The sequence below is a fragment of the Centruroides vittatus genome, unplaced genomic scaffold (assembly GCF_030686945.1).
Source record: "Centruroides vittatus isolate TY-2023 unplaced genomic scaffold, ASM3068694v2 contig_794, whole genome shotgun sequence".
Lineage (NCBI taxonomy): Eukaryota > Metazoa > Arthropoda > Arachnida > Scorpiones > Buthidae > Centruroides > Centruroides vittatus.
In genome coordinates, this window is record NW_027122512.1 from 585,760 (window position 1) to 603,862 (window position 18,103).

The following is an 18,103-nucleotide window of genomic DNA, read 5'->3' on the forward strand; positions in this document are numbered from 1 at the left end:
AACTATGGTAGTGAGTGGATTGAAAATAAGAGTTTTACAAATCCGTGCTAATCATACATTTGCATATAAGAAAAAGCAATATGAGTGAGCAATGTATAGCGAATGCTCTGTATTCAGTACACTATTGTTTTCACCAAACTGTGCGTGGAATAAGGTAGACTCAAAGGAGTCTTGGACAACGTGTCGGAACGAAATTATTAATACTTGTATATAGATGATCAGTAGTTTCAATTACGCTCGTTTTCTTTGCTGTGCCCATTTTGAGCATGTATACAATATTATTTTAATCTTTTAAGTAGTATAATAAAGAAATTTCCATGAATTTACTAAATATTCCTCATTGCTTTGTTTCAATTAGAACTTCAATTTTTGATGACTATCTTTCTTATAGATATTTTTAAATCTATGATTTAGATATGTATGATCTTTATTTAGTAACAGGAATTCTATAATATTGATTTGATAAAACAGAATGGCCAAAATACGACTGACGGCAATATGTTTTGTTAATTACTTTTTGCCTCGTAAACGTTTTGCATTTACAGTATATAGTAATATAAAATTTATAGTGGTATTTTTAATGCTGAATATATTTTGGTTCAGCAAGAATTACAAGAGAATTTTGCTGAAGAATCGGTAATTCTATCAATACAACCTAACTACTGAATACTTGGGTTTGTGCCTCAAAACGCTCTGGCCACTTAGATTTGTCCGTGGTTTTTACACATGTCCAACACTTAAATAATGACCAGTTTTCCATATAATGTGCTGTCGGGAGACAACCTCTTCGGCAGATCGCCCACGTGTCGCATTGTAAATATGGATTAGTACGAAACAAATAAATAATGTTAATGCAACATCAGAAATTATATACACTAGGTACACTAGACTCTCGATTAACCGAGATAAATAAATAAAATGTTACCGTAATTAATAAATAGCGCGGATAATCCAGCACAGCAATACTATTTACAGACCTCACCTAGTAACTTAGAATAAAATGAAAACTTCAGCAAAGTTTGGTATTCATTTCTTTTCCTCCTACTGACCAACAGTTTGCAAATCGAACGAATTATAAAACGATTTCTGATTACTTGTATCCGAATTGAAAGCCGATTAACTGTCGTGTAAAAAGCATATTTAAAGAATGTTTGTGGAAGTTTGTAGAAAGCAAAAACAAGTTTTTTATTCATCCAGGAAGTCAACAGAGACAAATATTTTCTGCAGAGAAGGTTTCTAGACGATTCTAAAAACCATGCCTTTCAAACTTTCTTCTATAAGAGATGAGGCCGTATTCTGGTCACTTGTCTCTTCTTTCAGAGACGAATCACGTGAAAACGAGAGACGAAATTCGTCTGTCAGAGACAGCGGCGATTCTGGTCATCAATAGTTGAGAAATGATGCAGGATCATAAAAAATGGAGTCTATGTCGTTTTCGAGTAGCCGATAATCTTTGAGAAAAAAAATTGTCCAGAATTGCATTTGGAGAGACCCGATGATCTCTCGAGGTGTAAACAAATGATTAGCCAATCAGCCACCCGCTTGTGACTTAGACACTGTCTCTCAGAGACGAGAGGCGATGACCGGAATACGGCCCATGGTTTCTGGAAATGTGATTTACAGCAGCATTCGGAGAAATCTTGTCTTGCAGCCTTGAAGTTCTTTAAACCTTGTCTTGTAAGCTCTTCACTACACTGGAAAAAATCCTCATGCAAGAAAAGAAAAATACTGTGTATCAGTAGATTTCATGGTGGCTTCACCTTTATTAATAAGTAGAAGCCTATATGGTATAAGGTGAAATCAAAACTGTTTATATATGTTTTATATATAAGAAAAAAATCCTCGCGAACTAACAGAAACGTTAAATGTGCAAAAATTCCCATAGAAAAGAGCTATCCACTAATTTTAATGTTACAACACGTGGAATTAACAAAACATTCAACTCTTTTATTTTGTAAGATGTACTAATAAGCCGTTAGTCATTAGATCAAATACCACGTTCTAGTAGACACATCGAAATATACAACTCGTCCCAACACCTGATGATATCAGGTTAGCATTTGAAGAAGTAACCAAAAACACTAGGCTAATTTTGAAACAAATTTATATACCAGAATGTGCTAGGGCTTCTTGAAATGACGAGTTTCCGAATACAGCTACGACACATTAAAGTTCACGTTTCAAAAAGGCATAATTCGTGTATTAGTAAGCAGAATGTAGTCGTATTTCACACGGAGACTTCTATGGTAATGGAGGTTTATTTTAAAAAGTTAGTTGCAATGATGCAGCAATATATAAGCAAAAAGTAATCGTACGCAATAAATGCAAAATGTATTTCTGAATAAATTGTGAATTTCCTAGTAAATCGATATGACAACTTGCACGTTTGAATAGTGTCAAGATTCTTATTTGTAAATTCATGACGCACAGCAACTAACTAACTTTTCTTTTTGTATTATTGTTAAAATCTTTTAGATAAAAAACAATAAAAACCCCAATAATAATTTTAATTCTATAATATACAGGTTGAGGCAATAAACTATTGCTTAAGGAACAAAAATACTGTTTTCTTTTTCAAAAAATTTTTCCCGAAAAGAATTAGGTTAAATAACAAGTAATATGGCGATAGAATGTTTACAATATTTAAGAACATGGCTTTAAATTACGCTATTTTTCGCGTAAAGTTGTGCCGCGGAAATTTGATTACGGGTTCAAATGCTTCGTGAGAAAAAAATGGTTGAAAAACACTGCTCTAGACTAAAGTGGCTAGAAAATAAAGTTTCGGAATCGAGCTTATTTTCTGCCCTTTTATTGGAGGTTGCCGCAAGAGGCGCTACTGTCAATCGTTGTGCTACACTGGCTGTATCATCCTATGTTTATATTGATTTTAAGTGGAGTAATGTGCCGTAGCTAAGTAAAAGCATTTAGATCGATAATAAATCATATCACAAGCAATCAATTATTATATAGTATTATTTTATTAACATTTATACGTAAAGGAATTCGATTTTATTAATGCTAATTAAGATTCTTTTTAAATCAAATAGCCTACACTATATTTTCTATTTTTACATTACAACTGTTGAGTACTGTACAAATAAGTATTATTTAGAGTACAATAGTAATCTACTCTTGTTATTACCAACAAGGTTTTCTCATATTTACTAAAAAATACAGAATTTATCATACTTTTAATAATAAAATGTAGCTTTTATATGGTTTTGTGAACCTCTTCTACTTTGCTGATGGTTCACAATAGAATTTATTAGGCAAATGCCATCAGTTACATAATACTGTATACTGTTCATACAGTATTATGTGACATAGTATAAAGCAATACTAGAAATACATTTAAATTCTACACGGTATATAAAATATAAAGGCAGAATGTTACTTTATTGTTTAAATATAAAATTATAAAATGATGTATATAACAAATAAACGATTATTAGCCTACTGCCAAGTACCCACGCATATAAACTAAACTTTTTAATGTGCAGCTGTTTCTCGAAAACGGTACAAAATTCACGCTACTACTCATATACTGCATATTTGAAAAATCTCTCTTAAAAATTACAGATTAATATGCATGTAGATTTCTCACCTTTTTCAAGAAAAAGAAAGGAATTAAAAATTACAGTGGGGTAATATCTATAAATTAAAAATACACAAATCAGTAAAATTAAAATTAGGTCAGAAGAAACTTGGATGAAATCGTTTATTGTTAGCCTAATTCTGCAGTTGCAGTACGATAGGTATGTGATTTTCCTTCGCTTTAAGTAGAATTTTTGTTTTCTAGTGTATTCTTTAGATTTATTCAGACTCTTTATGAGGAAATGTAATCTAGTCAGTAAGTGAAATTATACAATATATTTAGTGACAATTTCTCTATGTTTACTGAAGTTAACTAGATTGATACGTTTCATTGAAATTAAATCATTTAAAACATCTTGTACAGAATTCGGAACATTAGACTCAAGCAATATGCTAAAACAATTTTCACAATTTATTTATTTACTATGTATGGACTTACTTACTTTGAAAGCGATTAAATTTGTATTTGTAATGTTGTATGAAAGGATATTATGTAGCCAAAGCGAAAGTAGCGCTACGATTGACATCAGCGCCACCTTTTCTGTGACGTCACTAACCTCGATGTATGGACCGAATGGTTATAATAGAGGAATATAAGTGCTTTAGACACTATATTTTCTAGTCACTTTAGTCTAGACCCCGAGTGAGCATTAGTTCTAAATTATACCGCTGCTGAAAACAGGCCTCTTTTAACAAGTTCATTTTGGGTTCGGCCAGGCCCACAATGGTCCGCCGGCTGGCGGGGGACGTGGCCCGACATATCCGGACGGACCACCCCACGAAAAATTCTTGGTGATTTTTCGTCCCGTCTGGATTCGATCCCCAGAGCGGAAGGCTGTCACCTTAACTGCTCGGCCATCCGGCCTAGTATTTATCGTGGTGAAAGTTCAAAGGTCGTGATACGAAGGAAGCCACTTTAAAGTGTGAGAATATATTTTGTATTCTGGCATTTAAGACGTTATTTATGATCTTAACAGCTTTATGATGACTAAATATGTAATTTTTTTATGAATCATTAGAGAGGTTGTGGCCGAAGTTTTCATTTCTAAAACGTGAATGTCGAACGTTGAGCGCCGCTATCTTGTAAACCTAGAAGTTTGACAATGGAGTTTGGAACGTCAAGCATGATTCCAATGACGTTAAAGGATCAAACGTTAGTACTTCAGCGCCATATCTCTTCTATTAGTGAATATTTAAAGTATATTTTTCTTTTGAAAATCTTGTTTCATACCAAGTATCGCTGCCCACTATTCTCTCTAAAAATGGCTCTAGATAGCCTCAAATTACGAATGATTTCATATTCAGGAATTAAACATAGAATTTTCTTTGAATTAATTTTATTTTAATTGTACAACAGTAATGTTCATGAGAACAAGGAAGTACTCCCATTTAAATATTTATGTTTTATAAATCATATATACAATCACGCGTGTTTGCCTTTATTTTAAAGATTATAGGCATATACAAGGCATGTTCCTTAGAAAACCGGAAAATTTCCAATAAAATTCAAGAGGATGAGCAACAGCGAGGTAATTTTTATATAAGAAATTTACAAGTCACAAGCAACAGTAACTACGACTGGCAACACGATCGAACAACAAAATGGGCGCCGCCATTTTATTGGTCGATATCCATTGGACACATGCAGATACGGGAAAGAGACAACTACAAGAGATATACAAATGTACGAATAGAGTTCTAAGGTTCTAAAAACAGTCAGAGTTGTGTGGAAGATTCTCTACAGTTGTTATCGCAGGAAATACACTGGAAAATTTTCCACAGAACTGTAGCTGTTTGTGAACCCTTAGAACATCTCTGTTCTACTTGTTTAGTTGTCTCCTTACTGTATCAGAACGTGTCAATGAATGTCGATCACTTTTTGTCAAAAATTGCACAACACTACACCGCTCTTGCATCACGCACTGCCAGAAAGATACCGCCATATTATCGGCCCTGTGTGTTATACACTCGCGCATCAACAACATCGCCAGTCGTAGTTACTGTTGCCTGTAACTTGGAAATTTCCTATGTAAAAATTACCACGCTATTGCTCATTCTCTCGACTTTTAATGTGGCACTTTTCCGGTCTACTATGCAATGAACGTTGCAATTTTTTGCAATAAACTAAAATACAACACTCAAAATTTTCGTCGCAAACATCATAAATGAGATACATTTTTACATAGCATTGCACGGTAGTGTTTGTGTACTTACTGCTGTACTGTCACTCGCATTTTCTTTACTAATTAATATATACATTTGCTGATTGAAATCGTATTTTCATTAACATTTTCAAATTTCTAGTGTCATTTTATAACCGATATTTTCAACGTGCATGCTTAAGGATGGCAAAAATATGCTCATTGTCATTCTTCTCGCAGTAAAGGAAGATCTAAATTAATAAATTTTAAGAAGTAAATATGCACATTCAGAGGAAGATTCAACAATACAAACGTTTCTCATATAAAAAGTAATGATACAGAATTGAGCAATGACAAGCTTCTATCTACAGTAATTTCTTAAAGTTTGCACACGTACACTATTAAATATTAATAAAACACTATTTTCCGCTTCTGGTTCAATCGCTGGCTTACGTTTTGTAGTACAAATAGTACCACCAATAACAGCAAGAAAATGAGATAAATATAATAGGAAATATAAATCTAGAATAAAAATCAAGATAGTTAACATGTTTTTCAGATTTTAGAACTTTATACATGTTTTCTTTCTCTTTATCTTCAGAAATTTTGGTCCTCTCTGCCCATTTATCCGAAGAAAATTGCTCCTGAAAAATAAAATTTATCTTTAAAATTGATTTCATTCACTATAACTATTATTAAAATTTCGTTGATTAATAAAGTTATCTTACTTTGGGTTGACATACATTGAGCTGATATGAAAGAGCATACTCTAGCAATGACGCTGTAACAAAAAACGTACACACAAATAACCATATATCAAGAGCTTTGATGTGATTAACGGGTGGAGTGTATGCTCTGGATTGCACAATTTGTGTAATAATTGTAAGAATTGACGTTACTCCTAGAGTAATTCGAGCAGGAACCGCATTTACATGCAACCAGAAGGATAACCAAGAAAGAACCACAACTAAGCTACTAGGAAAGTAAGTGTTAATTAAGCTACTAGTTATTCGACGTACAAAAGTAAAATTGGCCATTAAATAACTGAAATTTCCTGTAATATAAAGTATTTCGTTATAAATTTCGTAAGAAAACGTTTCGTACAGAACACTTACCCATTAACCAAACTTCAGTAACTCTATGAGGCTTTGGCACTTTCATTTCATACTTTAGTGGTTGAATATTTTCTGTTAAAATGATACTCGGACCTCTTACTTTGTATGGACTACTTTCGGCATCGGACCAATCAAGAATTAATCTTCTTTCATCATTACACACTAATAATAAATGCGTAATCTATTATTTTTTTCAATTATTAAAATATTGTAATATTTATTAGGTACAGGGTGGCCATATGTAAAATATATCACTTTAAACCACTTTGGAGACAAAACTGTTTGAAATAGATTAAGGAAATTTTGTGGGTACGTTTATCTCGAGACGGGAAAACTATGGACAAAATTTCGAAAATAGTTACACTTTTCTTCGGTAGAGTCTACAACGGCACTACTGTCGCGGCAGTATGAAGAAACGGTTTAACATGCCGAGTCACATATTGCATATTGCAATCGAGTTATCATATTAGCAACAGCTGAGTGCAACATATCAGAGCTATTGACGCTTTTCAATTTGCCTTCTTAGTTTTGATAAATACACAACTTCACCTGTATAAATACTGAATTTCTAATAGCCACACAACCTGAAGTCATAAGGTGAGAGATCGGATGAACGATCATGCCATTGCATTAAAATTTTTTTTAATGCAATGGCTTCATGATCATCATTTCATTGTCAAGCAAGTTAGACAATACGTCTCTCACAATGACTGAGGCACTATGTCACATGGGTGTGATTTACTATAAATCCCCTGTATTGTTTAGATGTGCCAAAAGTTTGCAGCATGTCTATAGAAAAAACGTTAAACAGGTTTTTTAACGTTGCTGTGACAGTGGCACCCGAGCGACGAAAAATGTAACCATCTTTGAAATTCTGTCCAAAGTTTCCTGTGTCTGAATAAACGTGCCAACAAAATTTCATTACTCTATCTCAAACAGTTTTGTCTCCAAAATGATTTAAAGTGACAACGTTAATTCTAGACACAGTGCAACTTACTAGAAGCTATTTTGAAGACGCAATGTTGAGTGTCTAAAGGATAGTTATTCAAATTCATAGGGCAACTAACACGAAAACTATACCTGTGAAGAAATACGTGCTTCTTATAACAGTCGAAAACTTCAGCAATCTTAAATCAGGAACTACACATACCTCGAAACTTTCTGAATTGTTCCGTCATTGTTTACTTTAATCGCTGTATTTGGAAGCGAAAACTGAAAAAGCTGACCCCATTTGCTGTTATCGAATACCAAATCTGGAATCCAAAGCAATTTTTCAGCAATTGGGGGAAGCACTTTTATACGTGTTACATTCAGCAAATTAAGTTTTAATCTAGGATCTTTCCAAAATTCATTTTGATATAAATGCATACGAAAGTCCTAGAAATGGAAAAATATGCAAGTAAAGTATGACTGAGTATGAAAGTGCAATCCATAAGATTGTTTCTTTACCATCGTTCGCTCTCTTATTTCATCTACGTCCATAATTTGAAGATTTACATAAACAACAACTGGTTTACCTGAAACAAAACTTTGAATAATTTTAATAATACATAAAATATATTAATAAACGCTGTTTAGAGAAATATTCAGCAGAACCCCATGATGAACCCCATGCCAAACTTAGTTTTATCTATATACAATTAAATTTGGCGTGGGGTTCATTTCAATTCATGAGATAAAACAAAGTTACTATTCAAACGCACTATTGTGGCACATCAGGAGCTTTAGATCTTAATTCACGTGACTTTTGGTTGTTTGAAACACTTAAAAATTGTACTTTGTCAAGGTCATTTTGTAAATATATAACACTGAAAGTTCATCAATCTCTGGGTCATAGTTCATGGCCTTTGAGTTTTTCAGCTTCAGAATAATGTTGAGCACACCATAATGAGCCGTAGCACCGGCATGGCACAGGTCTCCATAGCATGTCTTGTATAAAGACATGCTATGTTCGTTGCTTGTTGCGCGAAAAGTGACGTAGTGGCAAGCTTTTTGTACTAATTATTCTCATATCCTGAAATGTTAGCGTAGCAGATTTTGTTGCATTTAGACATGCGGAAAAAGCGACTATACAATAGAATTCTATAGGGTTTTAGAGAAAAAAAAGGAAAAAAGAATTATGTATCAAATTTACAAACGTACGTGCTTATGTAGAAACATATTAAACATAGAAAAAAATAATAATAAATTAGAAGTTAGTTACCATCAACGACAGGCGGTGTAAGCTTATCATAATCATCTGGTATCACATCTAACAGGTATTTTCCATGTTGAAAACTAGAGAAAAATAAGAAATCTCAAGAAAAATTCATATTTATTTGAATATCAAAGTAATTATTCGCTAGTTTCTTATAAAAAGCTTTATTTATATTATTTTTTCAAATAAATTACTCAACTTTCTGACATTAATACATATTAATATTATAAAATTTTATGATAAAATGGCCATTTTGTACAACAACATAAGCATTTGTTATCTGTGCACCTAAAAGATAAATTTAATAAATTATGTGTGTTTTTTTAAAATCCAACCATTTTTAATTAAGCTATGAAACACGATTTAAAGGAACTGTCGCTATTGGTAACAGGTATTTTCTGTGCTTGTTTTATCAATTGTTTTTGAATTTTAATTATTTTAATTACTACTTTCAATTTAAAATATTAAGTATCGATTTGTTTTTCTCTTCATGTAACTTATGTATTTCATATGCAGCATTATTGATGTGTTCGAAATAAGTCCGGTGTAAACAACTTAAAATGTTTGTGTAGTAAATTAATTACTTTAAATATTCTTGTTTGTGAGAGAAGAATTAAAATTAAAAATAATGGCATAAGTAAAAGAGAACCAACTATAATTGCAAATAAGAATTTAAGTCATTCTATATATTTAAATTTGTTTTCTTGCAAAGAATCAACTAATACTCCGTTGATTCTTTGCTGTAAAATTGCAACTCCGACTTACACTCATAGCTTATACTTGCAACACCCACTTACACGTAACTCTATATCAGTGAAAAATATTAATTAATTACCAAAATATATACTATATACGCAACTATTTATTTTCCTTCTTCATTATTTACGTTTTATACTAACTAAAACTAACTCTCCTCCTCTTTCCTCGAGGGGTAAAATTTTCAAATATCCCTCCTTAGTGTGCATTCTCATTAGTATATCCTGTGTACCAAATTTCAAATTTCAACTCCTAACCGTTTGGGTTCTGTGCTTATAATAATAATATATAATAATTATTATTATTATTAACGCATCTCAATTACATTATAAGATATGCAAGTATACGAGTTAAAGAGTAAAACTGTAAAAGGTTGTACATTGTTCTTTCGAGCGTATACTTCAATTTTACAACAATAAGATAAATTACAAGAAGTCATAAACTAAACTGCGTTTAAAAGCTTTAAATGATAGAAAGATTTGTTAATGATTCTTCCTTACCTTTGACAAAATTCGCAAATGCTGAATATTATGATAAATAAAAATGTATGAAACATAACTGTAGTTGTTAGTTGAAGCTACAAAATGCATTGTTTAAAATGAATAGTGTATGCAGTTGTTAAATATTGATCACAGATAATTTAAAAAGCGTGATAAAGTAAGATGTTTTATTTACCTGTTTACTCCACCGTTCAATAGAAAACAGGAAAATAATTAGTTTTTAATAACGTAAAACAACGTATTAAGTTAAATTTGGGGTTCAAAACCTTAATTATTTATATATTTATGTGAGATAAGCTGGGGACTGAGGGGACGATTCCTAATGACCACTTAATCGGCACGGGTTGGTGGAACCCGATCTCGGGATAGTCGGATGTATTAGGAGTTTATCTGAAACACGAAAGATTGCAGCTTCGGGTCGAGAACTGACACGAAGCCGCAATCTTTCGTGTTTCAATCTCATTCGCGATCGTAAATAAAGGTTGAATAGGAGGATATATTGAATTGTCGAGCGAAGAGTGCGCGTGGGTAATTCGGGAGTATGTCCGTTTTTCCGAGTGAAAGACAGTAAACTCTTTCAAGAAAATACAAGCTATATGACTTAATACAGAGATCAGCAAGTTCATCGCACAAGATACCTGTGTGATTTGGTACGGAAAAATTGGTATTATAGTTATGTCTACAGTATCCAGGAGATATTGTATGTTATTGAATTTGAATGCTTAGATTCACTGTCCGTGAGATTTCAGGAGAGCTTTGGAGTCAAAATGAATGCCAATAATAAGGCTGTCGTCTTGAAGTTTTCAGGACAAAACAATTCGAACAATGCATCCCGTTCAGCTTGAAGTTTGGAGGTATACCTGTTCTGAATTAATTAAGGTATTGTGGATGAGAGTTGTGTTTCTTCGAATTAAGGAAAGTAAGCAAACATCCTGCATCATCAAACGAAATTACTGGATTTATTCGGATGATAATTCTGATAGCAGCTCGAGGATGAGAAGTTTTGAAATTAGATCTTTAGACAGAATCAATAGAACCCAAACGACGACCGAGAAGCAGTTTTATCAATAGTGGTGATGCTAATATTATTCGGATGTGCCTGCAAATAAATACAAAAGAACACAAAGATATGTGATCAATGCAACAAATTTCTTCGCATATTTTCCTTTATTTAGGCTTACGCATTATGGAAAATTTTAACGTTAATTGCAAGCATAATATAGTTTTCTGTGTTCAATATCATGTGTTTTTAATTGTGTTTATTTGTTGCTAATTTATTTAATTACATTTTTTTACAAGACTTCGAGGAATAAAGCTGTTTAAAAGGATTAATAATAAAATATTTGTTTAATTTTATAAAACACAAATACTCAAAAATTTGGAATTTTTTAAAATTACATTTATACTTTTGTAATAAAAATTATTGCATGAAGAATACTATATCGTTTTATCTAAATAATTTTAACTATAAATATAAATAAAAAAAAAACGGATTTTTGCACATTAGCAGAGTCTCTCTAAAGTAACGTAAAGTCGCATACAAGTATACATAAACTATCTATAGAATAAACTGTAAACTGTAAGTGGAAATGGCTGTTGCAAGTATAAACGATGAAGTAAGTGTTGTAAATTGAAACCATAAGTGTAAGTGCGTGCTGCAAGTAGGAATTCAGTGTAAATAAGTACTGAAAGTATAAACTACAAATAAGTAGGTGAAAGTGTAAAGTAAGTAGGTGCATTGTATAAACTACAAGTAGGTGCAAGTGTAAACTAAGTGTAAGTAAGTGTTGCAACAAGACAGACACTTTGACATGCACGAGAAACACTTCATTCGGTCAATCAACAGAAATTTAGTTTCTTCGATATATTAGGAAAACAATATTTTCATTTAAAAGAGTTGTTTTTTATAAATGAGAAGGTTACAGACATAGGCAGAAGCAACAAATCCGAATTAGCGAAATCTCTTTTGCTCATAATAGGACCATTCGGCATCTTGTCAGTTTGCATTGGCAAAGCTGCATTTTTTGCTCGCATGCGCTTGCAAAGATGCATGGTAGGATTATCTAACTGCCAACTAATTCCAGCCATCGTGCTTTAGTAAGTATACTGTTGTCCAGTGGAATGCTAAAGAGAATAAAATTTCTTCTTTTTATGTTTAAAGGTATCGTACGCGCAACATTTTATACTTTTATTAAATTTTTTCCTCGAAGTTTTTTGACCTTAATGAAGTTTATGGAGGCTACTTATCGTTTTGGATTATTCACCAGCGAATTTATGTGCTTCGAGAATAATTAAAATTGTAAAAATCAGATGGCGCAACGTCTCAAATCGCATTAACACCGAGCAGAAAAAGAAAATGTATGACGTGATCGATTGGTGAAGTACACACTACGTGATTTTACGTCATACTATAGAGTTTCTACGTCAAATTGACGTAAAGTGTATGTTATCTTAAGTAAAGAAACAATCTTATCGAGTCGTATCTTGGGCATTGACTTTAATGGTATTGTCGCCTCGAGTTTTTAAAAATATGTAAAAAGTCTAGTAGTTTAAAACTGGCGATATTATGTAAAAAGGTGAGCAGAATTGATGAAAAAACAAAAAGAAGATCGAGAATAGGGGAGAGAGCTGATCTATCCATCTGTAATGTGAAATTCAAAAATTTTGGATAAAACTTTATTCACTATTACGGTTCAGTCTTTTAGGTAATCACCGTCGATATGAGTTACATCTCGTCATCTTTGCTACAAACTTTCAATCCCATCAGTATAGAATGACTAAAGATTTTTGTTGAAATAACTCTCGAGTGTCGTTTTAACTCGAGTATAGGCATTCGCGTAAGCGCATCGACAATATGATTACGCAGGCGCGAAAATATGGCGCAAACTCTGGGCTAGAAGGCGGAAGAGACAGAACTTTCCCACCTATTCAAGCCAGCTTCTCTAAGATCGTCTTTGCTCTATGTGTAGGCGCGTTGTGGTGGAGGTATCAGGCTTTGTTAACTCGTTGGGATTCAGGATACTGTTTTGGTCGACGTTCTTTGATCTGCGTGTTGAAACGACCCAGATCGCAATACAGTTAATTCTATTAGAATGATGTTGGTTGAAAGCTGCTTCATCTTGACAACGACAAATAAACGCAGACTATCTCCTTCTACACAATTCGTACATAATCTAAATTTTCACCTTTACTACCTGATAAACAATCAATAGGAGATGATCAATGGAAAGAGACGTTAAGTGCTTACTGATAGAAGGAGACATGTCAAGAAAACATTTATATAAAATAAACCTCGCCATACTTGGGAAGAATTTTAGCAGTTTTTACAATTCTGTGAGATACAGTGCTTCCAAGATAAGGTTAATGGAAACAAGTTTCTTTTTTCTTTTGAACTCAAATAACTAGTTACTTGTAATGAGTATAAAATTGTATTTAATTTCAATGTCCATGTTTCTTTTGTTGGAATTCAAAGTTCAAATCAAAATAAGTAGTAAAATAAGCGTATTGTAAACACAGATATCGCTATCAGTCATTTAGTTATAAAAATTTATTGTTTTATTTTTTGCAGTACGGTAGTTCAAATTGTTAGCAATTTTTGATTCAGTTATGCAATTGTAAATGATCATACTGCAAAACACAGCGCAACACCTACTGTGGTTGTAAGCGGTACTTTCACTTCGAAACAGCACGGATTGTTGATTGACTTGATTGATGAAACAGGTGAGCAATCTGCCAAAAACGGAGACGTCCCCGGAGGGACTTTCTATAGAAAACTGCCGTCGGTTTGTATCCTACTTAAGCCAAGAATATCCGAATGCTGCGTACGGTCAGTTCAACAACGTGGCACTAATCTCTATCCAACTACCAGTGATTATTATTGTTATTCACTTGGCTGCTGATGAGCAGCAACACTGGAACAAAACCTGCTCTTTTTCTTTAGAACACACGAAACAATCTTACCACAGTTCTATCTTTACCACAGTCTTTATAGATTCTCCGTCATTTCCATTAAGACGATAGTTTTTATTTTTTCAGACAATTGTCACTAGTTTTTATGAATATATTCACGTATAGGGATGTATTATTTGATTTTATTTACACTTTTACATAAAATTACATACAAATAAATTAAATTTTATTTCAGTTTTACATAATTTTCTGAAATACAATTTTCTGATCAATATATGAATCTTTGACAACGGATTTCGGGAGTTTTTTTATGGGTTTCAGCTTTTTTTACTGAGATATATGTAATTATTTTATTAAATTATAGATTGTAACATTCAGAAAAGCAGTTGTGAGATTTCTCGCAGTATCCAGAATTTTTATCCTTTGTTGTTAATTGATTCATACCTCTCTCCATCGAGAAAAAGGTAAAACAAACGAGTTTCTTTACTTTCACTATGACGAAGGTTTAGATGTCCGGGAAATTTTTTCCCCTCTCCCCAAGGCTCCCCTGAAGATAACCTTTGTCGATCAACCCTTCTACTATCCAATCATGGTATCACATCTGAGTCTCTCGATGGAGAGTAGAAAAAAGATCACCTTGTTACGAGGTTCGAATTGAACTTTCCCCTTGTGACTAAGTCTATGATTTGCCTAAAACTAACGATTCGCATTTAAGTTCCAACACCTTTTCTAACCTTCTGACCTTTTCATCCGGTGACATGAGAAAACATGACGTCCTATCTGGAACTGTTTATATCAATAATTCTTGGTCACCCATACCCACGTCACCTGATAGATGAGTCAGCATCCGTCAAAACTGATATAAAAAGGGGTTCAGATCAAGGGCTCAGGGCAGACATCACCAACGGCCATACATAATGGCGGACATTACCAACGGCCATACACGACGGCGATATCGCAAGCCCGTGCCGCCGACGATCACCTTGACCCAACTCCGCCATAACCTCAGACAGGTCACCTCCGACTCAGCTCGACCGGCCGGTGTCTACATATCCACCGCATAACCTGGGAGCTATGCATGGTTAGAGGTATTCGATTAGAATGATTATTGCAAACTCTCTCTCTTATACGAAAAACAAAACAAGCACCTGATCATTCGCTGAGAGATATTTATTCTTAACACAAACGTTTTCAATCCAATCAATGGATCATCATCAGGCGAAATTCGAACATTACAAAAATAGAACAACAAGTTCAAAATACAAAAATATATAACGGCTAACCAAAACGTAACTAACAGCACAATATCATTTCTAAATATCAACAAATTAATAAAAATGCTGCTAAAATTAAAAATAAAATATTAATATATAACAAACAAAAAGTGTATACAAAATATTAATACCTCTGCCTTAAAAAACAGATAAATAACACTAAATAATACCACTGCTTAATAAGCTGTACAGAGTTTAATAAGCTGTACAGATCTTACCTTTTTTAGTTAAATGTCATAACCCTAGACCAGGGACCCCTAGATTATTTGCCTTTGCTAAGACTCATAAGAAGGGCAAAAATATCAGACCTATTGTGGAAAAACGAAAAGCGCCTACGTTCCTCCTTGAAAAAAGGTTGCATGAGTATATCTCCTCCAAGATGGAAAGCAATGAATTGGTGGCTAAGGATCCGGTAACGGTGGTCAAAGAACTACAAGAGGTTTACTTAGTTGATGACGAAGTTGGGACTGTACTGGATTACGAAAATTTGTTCCCTTCTATCAGGATTGAATCTTGCGTAGAAGCACTTTTGGATTTTCTGACCAGAGTAAACCCCGCTTTAGCACATCATAGGAATGCGTTGGTAGAGATGGTTAATCTTGTTTGCTGCGAGTCTTTCTTTGCGTTTGAAGGACAAACGTATAAACAATGCCGAGGGGTCCCTATGGGAAGCCCAATTTCTGGGCTATTGTGTGAGCTTGTTGTCAGTAGGCTTGAGGTTAAAGTTTTGCGTAGTTTCAAGAACAGCATCGTATACTACAAAAGGTATGTCGATGATATATTCATAATTTGGAAAAGCAATCGATTAATTGCTAGATTTATTGACAAGATCAATGATAATGAAGATGGCCTAAGCTTAAAACTAGAGCAAAAAAGCTCTGTTATGATACATTTTTTGGACATTAAGGTTATTTTTAGAGAGGGACGTATATCTACCGGGGTATTTATTAAACCAACTCATAGCCCGCTTTATATTCCAGCTGGCTCTAACGATCCCTATAAGTATAAACTAGCAGCGTTTAGAGCGTTAATTAGGAGGGCTTTTTTATACTGCGAAAATGTTATAGACAGGGATGCGGAAATAGAAAGAATCACGCAGGTAGCAGAAGCATTGGGCTACAAGAGGAATGTTTTAAAGGGGATTATCAATAAATTAGAAGTCGGTACCGATGCAGCACCTGGTCGCGGGCGTGGTCCATCTTCATACACGAAATTTACGTACAACAAGCGCTTAGGAAGCATTATGAAAGAAATCGCACACATAAAGGATACAAAGATTATCTTAAAAAGAGCTCCGAATCTGTACAGTATTCTTAGAAATGATAAAGGGTTAATTAAGAAAGAGGATAGGTCCGGCGTTTATAGGATTCCATACGAGAATCAGATGTTAGGAATAAGTAAAGATTATGTCGGGGTTACCACCAGAAATCTAGGAGTTAGGATAAAAGAGCACAGATATGATGTTAGAAAAGGTTCTAATGCCACAGTATTGTCACAAATGGCACAAGCGGAAGGCTCAGTAGTAAGATGGAATGAAGCAGATATACTGAAACAAATCCACTCCCCGACCTTGGCAAGAACGGCCGAGAAATTAGAAATCTATAAAAGCAAGCTTAAAGGGAATTTCATCAACGCAAGAGATGCCGAGGGGCTTCCTTCCGCATGGAAGTATGCAGTTATAAACTTCTAATAAGAGCAGTAGCTTTATTAATATGTACAGTTTAATGAAAAACTCTGTACAGCTTATTAAGCAGTGGTATTATTTAGTGTTATTTATCTGTTTTTTAAGGCAGAGGTATTAATATTTTGTATACACTTTTTGTTTGTTATATATTAATATTTTATTTTTAATTTTAGCAGCATTTTTATTAATTTGTTGATATTTAGAAATGATATTGTGCTGTTAGTTACGTTTTGGTTAGCCGTTATATATTTTTGTATTTTGAACTTGTTGTTCTATTTTTGTAATGTTCGAATTTCGCCTGATGATGATCCATTGATTGGATTGAAAACGTTTGTGTTAAGAATAAATATCTCTCAGCGAATGATCAGGTGCTTGTTTTGTTTTTCGTATTATTTTCTGCTGAGCACACTGTATGTTGTTTATATCTCTCTCTTATAGTTAAAATAGATCATAGAATTAACGCTGATTATTATACGACTAGTCGACCCGCGCTAGTATTGTCGTGACGCGCCGATTAGACACGTTCATTATTATCATATCGGTAGATTTTACGATTTTCGCTAGATTTTAATTTAAAGTATAACTTAGATTATAATCCGCTAAACTAATGTGTATCGCTACATTTGTTTATCTTTATGTTAGTATATAGCATATATTTGCGTCTTAATAAATAATCATATTGTGTATTTAATCCTGACTCCTCCCTGACTACGGACACCGGGACACTTGGCTTTCCCACTCATCCCTCTTTCCTACCACTCGGAAAATCGCCATCCAGTGACGCAGTGACGGATCTCGCCGATCCGCGCCGATAAGAGGGGCCGAAAGCACGCAGCTTTCACCCCCCGGTTTTCAAACAATGGTAGTCTCAAGGAGTTGCGATTGCTCAATTAAAATCACCAAAAATATTAATTGTTCTAGTTATTTACTATT

At 33.7% G+C, this 18,103-nt stretch overlaps 2 protein-coding genes across 2 annotated transcripts; one reads left to right on the plus strand and one right to left on the minus strand.

Moving 5' to 3' along the window:
* Nucleotides 1-6,184: 6,184 nt before the first annotated feature.
* Nucleotides 6,185-12,391, minus strand: LOC136981777 (glycine receptor subunit alpha-2-like). The gene is made up of 8 exons (XM_067278151.1): nucleotides 12,231-12,391; nucleotides 9,054-9,127; nucleotides 8,300-8,367; nucleotides 8,001-8,227; nucleotides 7,848-7,930; nucleotides 6,851-7,012; nucleotides 6,464-6,789; nucleotides 6,185-6,379 (listed from the first exon to the last, which is right to left on the minus strand). The coding sequence occupies exons 1-8, from the start codon at nucleotides 12,389-12,391 to the stop codon at nucleotides 6,185-6,187; spliced, it is 1,296 nt and encodes a 431-aa protein (XP_067134252.1).
* A 3,474-nt stretch (nucleotides 12,392-15,865) lies between these two features.
* Nucleotides 15,866-17,176, plus strand: LOC136981778 (uncharacterized). The gene has a single exon (XM_067278152.1). It carries the CDS (start codon nucleotides 15,866-15,868, stop codon nucleotides 17,174-17,176), a length of 1,311 nt encoding a protein of 436 aa, XP_067134253.1.
* The last annotated feature ends 927 nt before the right edge of the window (nucleotides 17,177-18,103 follow it).

Bases quoted from the DNA above. Each gene is read 5' to 3' on its own strand.
- LOC136981777 (XM_067278151.1), bottom strand. From the start codon at position 12,391: ATGGCTGGAATTAGTTGGCAGTTAGATAATCCTACCATGCATCTTTGC. The intron at 7,931-8,000 runs GTATGTGTAGTT...ATTTCTTCACAG, and splicing joins ACAATTCAGAAAGTTTCGAG to GTATAGTTTTCGTGTTAGTT. The intron at 6,380-6,463 runs GTAAGATAACTT...TTTATTTTTCAG, and splicing joins TCAATGTATGTCAACCCAAA to GAGCAATTTTCTTCGGATAA.
- LOC136981778 (XM_067278152.1), top strand. From the start codon at position 15,866: ATGGAAAGCAATGAATTGGTGGCTAAGGATCCGGTAACGGTGGTCAAA.